The sequence below is a fragment of the Drosophila suzukii genome (assembly GCF_043229965.1).
Source record: "Drosophila suzukii chromosome 2 unlocalized genomic scaffold, CBGP_Dsuzu_IsoJpt1.0 scf_2c, whole genome shotgun sequence".
Lineage (NCBI taxonomy): Eukaryota > Metazoa > Arthropoda > Insecta > Diptera > Drosophilidae > Drosophila > Drosophila suzukii.
In genome coordinates, this window is record NW_027255896.1 from 19,499,560 (window position 1) to 19,509,630 (window position 10,071).

At 43.3% G+C, this 10,071-nt stretch overlaps 1 protein-coding gene across 1 annotated transcript; it reads right to left on the minus strand.

The window, feature by feature from the left end:
* Positions 1 to 228: 228 nt before the first annotated feature.
* On the minus strand, positions 229 to 9,542 carry LOC139354325 (uncharacterized). Its single transcript, XM_070998549.1, has 2 exons — positions 9,528 to 9,542; positions 229 to 3,719 (listed from the first exon to the last, which is right to left on the minus strand). Exons 1-2 carry the CDS (start codon positions 9,540 to 9,542, stop codon positions 291 to 293), a joined length of 3,444 nt encoding a protein of 1,147 aa, XP_070854650.1. The 3' UTR covers positions 229 to 290.
* Between the last annotated feature and the right edge of the window lie 529 nt (positions 9,543 to 10,071).

A 10,071-nucleotide genomic window follows, 5' to 3' on the forward strand; every position in this document is an offset into this window, starting at 1 on the left:
AGGAAGTAAGGTGCAGGGTCAACTTATTTTAGAAAATTCGTGTAAGCTTTCAACTAAATAGCTTCGTTGTTTTTTGACATAATATCTTATACTATTGGGAATACCATTTTTTGTATTTTCAAGAATTTCGAATTAAATTTAATAATTATAACTGCAAGGGTATACAAACTTCAGCTTGCCGAAGTTAACTTCCTTTCTTGTTTTATGTTTAAGTAATTGGTAGAAAAATTTTAAACTTAAAATTTAATGTATTGAAAGGGTTTAACTACAATCGAATGAAATCGGTGCTGCTAGATGACGTTCTCATACATTTTCGGGTTTCTCTGGATGTTTTCCTCCATAATTTTCTTGTGCATCGTCTCCCAAGTCTCTAGCCTGGCCAGGACATCTGGTAGGACTTCACATACCTTCAGGCGATTAAACTCTGGTCCATCACGCAAGTCTACGTTTGTCCTAAAGTTGTAATTGGGCGTGTAGCCGTTGATTTTCAGGAAGTGGTCAAAATAGAAGGGCACTATCTGCTCCTGCATATTGTCAACTGTCAACAAGGAGGTGTGAGTAATCTGGTCGCCTGTGTAACCGTCCTCCCTGAAAGCACGCACAAAGTTCTTTGTGTTCTCAGAGATAGCAAGGACCTCTCTTTCCTCCGGAATGACCCTCCTCTTGAGGAAGAGCCTTGGAAGGCGTCCCTCTCGCTTCGGCTTTCTAAAGGGGGGTTCCAAGTTGCGGCGCACCTTCTTCATCTCCATTTCAATGCGCCGCTCAACTTGATAGGCCTGGTAGGAGAGCTTTTCTCTGTAGCGGCGTCCTTTTCGCAAGTTGGCTTCTACGGAACGGACCTTCTCAATTTCCATGTTTTCGAACTTTGAAAGGATCTCCATGACCACGTCGCTTATGGCGGCCACCATGTCAGCAGCACTGGGCAGGACATCGCTGGTACCGCGAACCGAGTCTGCGACCACTCGGCGCCACACCTCGGCTAAGACGGCGCGGTGTTTGTTGAAATCCTCGTCCGCAATCGTCTCCTCGATGGGCCGTCCAAGGTAGTGGTGGACCCTCTCCTCCATCTCCTTTGCGCGATCCTCCATAAAAAATTTTTTCGCTGATTTGCGAGCAACGTACTCCTGCTTTTCCTTGAGTTCTTTGGTGCACCAATCTATAAAGGCCTCCAGTCGGCCCTGCAGCTCGGTGTGAATGGACATTGTAAAGTGCATTTCCAGAAGCAGCATAAAGGTTTTGTTCTTAAGGCTCTCGACGCCCTGCAAGAAGGACTCTGCGTCAGGGAAGACTTGCAGGATTGGGTGGACCTTTTGCATGTAGACGTCGTAGTAGAAGGCGCGGATGGCCCAGGCGTCGTCCTTGTCGCGCACCCGAATATTGACGGTGGTTCGCTTTGCGATCGATACGTCGTAAGGCTCCAGTTCCAAGTCTTCATCACCCACATCCACTTTCTTAGCTGCATGCTCCGGGCATTGCTCCTCGTCAATCTGGCCTTCGGAACTGCCGCGGCGCTCACTTTTGGGGACCAGATGTATCCAGTCGCGCTCCGCTCGCCAATCCTGGTCCCCCATTAGGTAGTGGAAGTTCTGCAGCATAATACACCGGATCCAGTGGCCCTCGATAAAAACAATATCCATGTTGAGCATCATCAACTCGCGCTCTAGATTCCGGTACTCCTGCTTCAGTTTGTCAGTGGTCTCGTAATACGACTTCACCTGATACACCATCGTCATGGCCGCGTTATACTCCTTCTTCTTCCACTTGGCGAACAACGCCTCGTACAAGATCTTGGTATTCTTCATACCCACCCAGTGTCGCTCGTTCATGCGATCGTATATCTTGGTGCGCACCATTTGCCCTTGAATCAACAGGGCCTCGTACTTCAAACGCATGGCGTCCTTAAGCAACTGAATACTGGTTTTGAACTTGAAAGACTTAATGGTGGCGCGGCTTTTTAACTCCTCAATATAGTTCTCGTCAAGATCGGTGATCACTGCCCCGTAGTACTTGCGGTTCCCGGGTCCAAGCAGTGTCCTGCGGACGTCCGGTACGGGCACCTCCAGTCGCAACCTTAAGCTGTTTCGCAGCCGAGTGCTGAAGGTAAAAAACATATCCTTGGGACCCAGCATATCGGCCTGCGCCTTGTGCTGACCCGAAAATGGCAGCATACGGTAGGGATCCTCGTCCTCGGCATTCACGTCAACTACCGCCGCGTGGAAGCGTGCGCGTCGCATTTCCTCGAATGGCACCAGTGGTTTTCGTATGTAATCCAGGGGCAACTTAGTCTTATCCTCGATCACCATGTAGCTGCCACTGTCGTTAGACAGATCAGTGCACTCGGAGCTGCTCAATGAGCTAAGGCAGTTTTCAATGCTCTTGAGATCCTCCTCAAGGTCCGCGATCACTGCGCGACGATCTACTAATAGGCGATCTTCGCCAGGTTCGATGTCCTTGGTCTCGTAAATTGCTTCGCGGGTGTCACGCAGCTGGTCCAGATACTGTTTGCGACCCGGAAAGTCTAGTTTGCCCAACTCTTCGGGATCCCGCGAGTGAAAGACGAAGTCGTATGGTCGACAAAGGTTAGGCACTATTTCGCCGGCAGCCTCTTTGCTGTCAATGCGGGTGGTAGCCAGCTGTTTGGAAATCAAATGGCTAAAGTCGTAGCTGGGCATGGTTAGATCCTTGTCCACATACTTGGTGCTGGGCGGATTAGCCTTCTCAAACTTTACCACCGGTTCCCGGACCTTATTCGCCACCTTTGTAACCTCGGGAAGAACGGTCTTCGGCTGATACTGTACGTGTACATTTTTCACTTGAGTCGGCGCCCAATGGTCGTGGTGGTGTCTGGCCTCTAATATTTCTGTATACGGGCGCTTTTTCGTCCTTACATTGGCAAAGCGGAGCTTCTCAGGTTCCGGTTGCTCTAGGAGCGGCAGTAGAGAATTCTGCATCACCTCGCTAAAAATTGCAGAAGGAACACGCTCGGTGGCATAATCGCGCTTCCGTCTCGGGTGTATTGTCAGGGTCTTCTCCCTCTCCTTGGGTGCCGGCATATTTCCGCGCCAACGTGCCGGTTGCGACTCCATGCCGCCGGTTGACCGTCCGCGGTCGACGCTTTCCTGGCCAGCAGACACGTGATGGAAGCCGATAAAGCCAGAGTTCCCAGTGGTGCTAGTGTGGCCTGCTGCCTGTGAGTGTGTCGGTCGGTTGCATCCACCCTCCTGTCTATGGTGACTTTCGCTCTCATTGTACGGAGGCTCTGGAGTCGGCACCCAATCGACATCCAGCTCCTCCTCGACCTCCAGACAAGGATCTGCCGCCCTTAGCTGCTCCTTCTCAATGCAGGGCAGGCCGAGCAGCTGCATGCGGGCCAGTTTTTTTTTCTGGCGCTTGGACTTGGCCAGCTGCTGCTTTAGATCGAGATACTCTAGGGTTGTGTTGACCTTGGTGGCGTCCAGTACCTCCATTTCTTCAACAGGGACGCGACCGTCTGGGACAAGTGCTTTCTCAGGAAAAACGTAGCGGATGAGATTAAACTTCTTAACATTGTATACCGGCTTGGGCTTAACAATTTTCAAGTTCTTGCGTAGCCGGCGGTGGTAGTGCAGGCCAAGCCGCTGACCTACGAATTCCTTGACTGCGCTTTGACGTTCCCGCCTTCTCACAAGCAGCGGCTCTGGTGGAAACAGGTCCAAGTTAGGATCATCGGGGTCAAGAACCTATAGGCAAAGTTTAATGTTATAAAATAAAAACAAACAAGGAAGAACGCTATAGTCGAGTACCTCGACTATCAGATACCCGTTACTCAGCTAAATAGAGATATGCAAGTAGCAAAGCGAGACTAAAATGCGCAACCTACCGGCGGTATACAGATTTAAGCGTTATGGGCGTAAGAGTGGGCGTGGCAAATTTTTTTGGACCAAGGTATAGGTATTGAAGAGACCAATACATTTCAGTTAAAATTTTTTATCTAGCATAAAAATTGTGGGCTTCACAGGTTTTCGCGGTTTGTGGGCGTTAGAGTGGGCGTGGCATATTCGCGTAACAAACTTGCGCTGCGTATAGGGCTACGAAATCTAAATCTGAAATCCCAATTCTCTATCTTTGATAGTTTCCGAGACATCCACGTTCATACTTACGATTTTTTTAAGTTTGTGGGCGGTTTATGGGCGTTAGGGTGGGCGTGGCAAACTTTTTTTTGGGTCAATCGATAGGTATTGATGAGAACAATACATTTCAGCTAAAATTTTTATTCTAGCATCAAAACTGTAGGAGCCACAGTTTTGGGCGGTTTGTGGGCGATAGAGTGGGAGTGGCACTCTACTGAAACAAACTTGCGCTGCGTAAGAAGCTTAGGAATCTGCACGCCAAATCTCAATAGCCTAGCTCCCATAGTTTCCGAGATCTCAGCGTTCATCCGGACAGACAGACGGACAGACGAACATGGCTAGATCGACTCGGCTAGTGATCCTGATCAAGAATATATACACTTTATGGGGTCGGAAACGCTTCCTTCTGCCTTTTACATACTTTCCGACGAATCTAGTATACCCTTTTACTCTACGAGTAACGGGTATAAAAAGAACGCTATAGTCGAGTGCCTTGATGAGATGGAGATGAACAAACAGCAAAAGGAGATTGTAAAGCTCCGAATACACCCCATTTCAATATATAGAATTGTGGTCGCAGACAGATTTAAGTGATATAGGCGCTTGTGGACGTTAGTGTGGGCGTGGAAAAGACGTGCTACAAAAAGAAAGTTATACCAATTTTGGGAAAAACAAGCAAGTGCATAAAGAAAATTTGCAAAAAAACCCAACAAAAAATATCACATTGCAACCGTTACAAATACGCACAGGTGCAGCGGACTGCAGCCCAGGCACAACAACAACGCATCGACCACCTGACTTAAACTACCCCGCTCTTTCTACAAAGAAAACAATATTTTGAACCCAAATTTCTTACGATCACCAGAACGGTCAAAGATATATATGAAAAATTTTACCATTTGTGATTAAAAATGTCATTGACTTCATCTGCGGTGCCGAAATGAAGTCTTGTATCAAAAGTAGAATCGGAACCTTATTGGTAAAAACCAAAGGCGCAGCCCAGGCATTCAGGCATTGCTAAAGCTAACTCACTCTGTTCCGCAACTCCACTGTTTCCGCAGCTGAGCATGAATCTTTAAATTTCTCGCAAGGAGTTACCTACTCTAATGAAATTTGCAATATAGATGAAATGAATGTAGGAAAACCAGAAGAGCAATTAGAAGAGAAACAAGGAGTGGTCGTCGTTTCTAAAATAACGAGTTTAAAAATCGAATGAGAGCCAGTCGGTGTCAAGATCTCGTTCGCTACAGACGCAAGTTGCCACATTTTTGTGAAATTGTTATTTAAGCCACAACCGATAGTTTGTCATAAATGACCCAAATATTTATAATATAATAAACATTCTAATAATATCAAGTCGTCTCCGGAGTTTTGTTATCAAACGAAATCCTGGGGCCACAATTTTGGGGGCTCGACCGGAAATATTTGGATTAATTGGTTGTGTTAAAACGTTTTGCTATGTGGTGGAAGTGACAACAACTAAAGAAAATCAAATCGCAAATACAGCAAAATTTGCAATCAGAAAACAGCGTGAACCCGTGAAGGCACAGTTGCAAATCTAAACAAAATTGCGAAATTCTTTTCTACGTCGAAGGGGAGGTGAAGGAGAGGCCGACGCACAAAAGATTGATGTGGGCAACAAAGAAGGCGATTGAATGGCGAGTACGAATCTGAGAGAAACGCAGAGACTTTGTGGTTGCCGTCAAACAGCAAGAGGCAGGATCGTTGGGGGCGTCATCCATACAAAGAGCAAGTCGTGCAGCAGTTTCGGTACCAAGCGGATCGCAGGAGTTGTGCATCAGAGGAAGCGAGAAAGGGCTCTTAAAAGCAAGAGAAGAAGGCGAAACGATGACTAGGCGGCGAGAGGATCTGAAGAGGTGTTGATGCTCAACGAGCAGTCCACTCTGGAACAGTATTGGTGACGCGGAGCGGCGCAGATAGAAAGAGCGAATTGGTCATCTAGAGCGGTGTTGGTGTACTTGGTTGTACTTGTGAGTCGAGAGCTGTCCCAATTTTGGTTAGTTGCAGAAATTTTCACGTTAAGGCGTGACAGACTTGAAGGAGGAAAGACGTGAAGAAAAACAAGACGAGAAGGCGAACAGAGAAAGATAATTTGAAATTAACGTATTTGTACCTTATAATTAGGTTAACGTTGTGTGAACGGTAGCTGAAGTGTAGTAGCTTACATAGTGTTACGTTTTGCATTCTTTTCGCACATATAAGCAGTGCGTACATCTGCTGTTAACATTCACTGGCAAAGTAAAGTCTCATTTTGGCCGAGTTGGCATTCATGATGTACATCTTATTATTTTATATGCGTACCTACTGTATTTGATATACAAATTCTAGTCTTAAACTATATATGAATATTTTAGTGAAAATAAATAGGGAAGAGATTTTGGCACTGCTCGTGGAGGATTTACGCGAAAAATTGACAGAATTAGTATTAAACAGAAATGGTAACAAGCCCGAATTACAAAACAGACTAGTTGCTCACTATGGTCTGGATTCTGATAAAAATAACAAGGTAGAAATCCAAGAAGATAATGATGAGGAAGAAGATCTTTTGCTTCCGTACATTCAAATATTAGACAGGTGGGCAAAAATAGGGAGCGTGGAATGAATCCAATTCCTCGCGGGCAGAACCGTCACGATTCATCGGCAGAAGTTCATCGTAGACTTGGCAAACGACAGCAGAAGAAGACCGAATTGTTGCACGAGTACCTGTATGCTTTAAAGGAATTGGTAAAACCAATAGATTTAGACAATGAAACCTTAATTACATACTTTGTCGAAGACATTCCAGACTCCAAGGTAAACAAAACAAAGACTATGAAGTAGTTGAAAGTGCAGATTGAGGCATATAAGAAGACGCGAGGATCTGCAAAGCAAGTCAGGTGCGACTCTCACTTCAGCAAAGGTGAGAAAAACACTGCCAAAGTAGTTGAGAAGATGATAAAAAGGTTTTAGCTGTGGAGACAAATCTCACATGAAGAAAGATGGCCCAAAAAGAAACAATAAAAGTTTCAGGTGCAACCAGCCAGGACATAGAGCGGCCCATTGCCAGGTCTAAATGGTACCCAAGCACAAGCCTTGTACAAGTAGAGGGCAAGACGAAGCCAACAAGCACGTTTACGTCTTCGGGATTAGAGTTAAAGTGTATTTTTTTTGGAAAAGTTATTTTTAAAGGGTTAGTGGACACAAGCAGATCTTTGCTTGCATCGTCGCATTATCTACTTGAAACTCGGAGAACGGAGTTTGACAGGAGGTGAAAATGTTTGACTGGAATCGGGGAAAGTCAAGTTGTGACTTTTGGAAGCCTCATTATCCCAGTTCTATATCCTACGAAGTCCTGGCATTTGATGCAATTTTGGGCAGGACTCTTTTGCTTTTGGTGGACATGAAAGTGACGAAGGATGGTACCGAGTTCGTTCGCAGAACAGACAGTCAAAAAGGTACAGGACCACAATTGAAGGTCCAAGAAGGGAAGACTGAAAAAGGCAAAAAACGATGACCTCCGATACCCTAGTATACCCTAGTAAACCCCCTCACTAAAAAAAAAAAAAAAATAATGGTATCATTGGAAAGCATTTTTCAAGCCCTTTCCAATGGTATAATTTTCTCTGTTCTAAAATAAAAACTGCACATTTTGAACAAAACTCACAAAATTAAAATTTCACACCTTCGCGCACAAGCAGTCATGAGCAAGGACTCGAGGGTAGGGGGTGAGATTCGGGTTCGTGGGTACGCACGTTCACTTTCTCCTGCTCATTCTCAGAAGATAACGAGGGGTCACAATATTTGAAATGCAATAAAACGGGAGGGTTCCGTGGAATACCAAACACACTGATTATAGGATGAGTATACGCTTGCAATTAAAAAAAACTCATACAAAATACATTTAAAACCGCCTAAAAAACCTCCGCAACCGCTTTTAATAGCTACTTTTAGTTCGTGGGATATTTCTCAATGAAAATTCTGGGTGTCGTGATTGTTTAAAAATTCTGTTTCAAGATTAATTATATCTCTATAAAAACTTATATTAATTATATGAAATATTTCTGCGAATGATTCATAAATATTAACATCTTTGGTATCCTTGGAAAGACGGAAATCATGGTTTGTATAGTCCATAAGTTCTGATTTGGATGTAGTTACCAGCAATAATATGTATATTATTAAAAACAATATCTGCAATTTTAATACTAATTATTTAATATTATCATTATGAAACGTAAAGCTTCTGTTATTTATAATAGCTTTTCTAAGAAGATTTTCCTTGACTACTAGTTCTTTATAACTAGAATTAAGCATGTTTCTTTCCCTGTGTTTCTTTTCGGAGATTACCACTCCTACGTGATAGTTATCTTGTCAATCTTTATTGTGAAAATGTGACATTTTCTCTTGAGCTTCTTGCAATAATTTAGGAGTTTGATCATGTTTGATTCTATTAAAGGATATATCAAAAGTTCGTTTGTTGGTTATACGAGTAAATTGGCTGCTTATTAATTATCACTGTTTTGGCTAATGGACATTTTTACTACATTTTTGAAACTTTGTTTTCTATATTTAGTTTATTCGGAATTTCTTTTACGGCTAAGCATTTTGAATAAGAATTTATATAATTGATAAATATACGGTTTTGGGCATAATATTTTTAAGATGGGTAATAGTTTAAGAGTTAATACAACAGAAGAGTTAATACTAACAGCAGAAAATACCAGCAGAGGCAGTGAAAAGACCAGAAAATCAAGCATGAGGAAGCTATGGAAGTAGGTCAAGTTAAAAAAAAAGAAGCAGAAAAGGCAGTTGCTGAAAATAACTCAGAGAAAAAAAGAAGTGAAACGAAAAGAATGTAATATGTAAAGAGGCAATGAAGCTTAAAAAGCGCAGACTGCTCTCTGCTGTTTTTACCCGCAGAGGTCTAGTCCACGTCCGGTGCAGTGATGAAATCTACTGCATCGAGAGTATGGATCAGCTTTTGGCGCTCTCGCAAGACCTTGACGCTGATAAGCCAGCCTCTCCTCTCTCGTCTTAGCTCTCTTCATCGTCGCGCGCTGCGACTTCGTCATCAGCGATGGACGAAATCGCTGCGAATTGTGAGGGATTTCGCCGCTGATATGTATCTAAATCTAATAATAACTACGTACTTTAAATTTATATATTCTCTCTGCGTTAGACTTAGATTTTTCAAACTCTTAAAATTACGACTCTCTTAATAAGGTATCTCACTAGAGAGTGAGACTCAAGACTCTTTTTTGTGATTAATAGTGGTGCGTAGACTAATTATTATATCAAAGGCAATACGTGCTTATGCGTTACTGATTGTCTGGTATGTTGATGATGGATGACAATGTATGTTCGCCGAGTGCGAGCAGCTATACGATGCTTAGAGTACTTGGTAGTCGGGGAACTGACCTTCGTGTATGCCATATTAACGCCTAAATAAAATTGAAGATTTTAGGTATTTATTTATTAATGTTAACATCGATGGGTTTCGTCTTATGTTAGTGATTCGTTAGTAGAGTGTAGTGGTTATGATCTCTTTCGTTCCGACCCAGGTAGCCACTCTAGGGCAGTAGCCATATATGTAAGTAAACGTCTTAATGCAAGTTTTTTCTGTAAACATCCGAGTAATAGCTCCGTTGAATGGATATTTGTTCAGATCACAGATACATTATACTCATCAAAAATTTTAATAGGCTGCGTTATAGACCAAACCGATTTATTGACTACCAAAATTTAATTGACTTATTCTGATGTTATCCTTGCTGGGGATTTCAACAGCAATATTCTAAAGGAAATTGAATTATCGGGCGACATCGAATCTATTGGCTTAAATTTAGTAAACTCATCTGTTGGGACACCCACGGTCCCAGAGGGTTTCCACTTATTTCAAGCTCTGGTTCACAGCATACAGATAGCAGAAATCTTTATTCAAATTCAAATTAGTTCACAATTA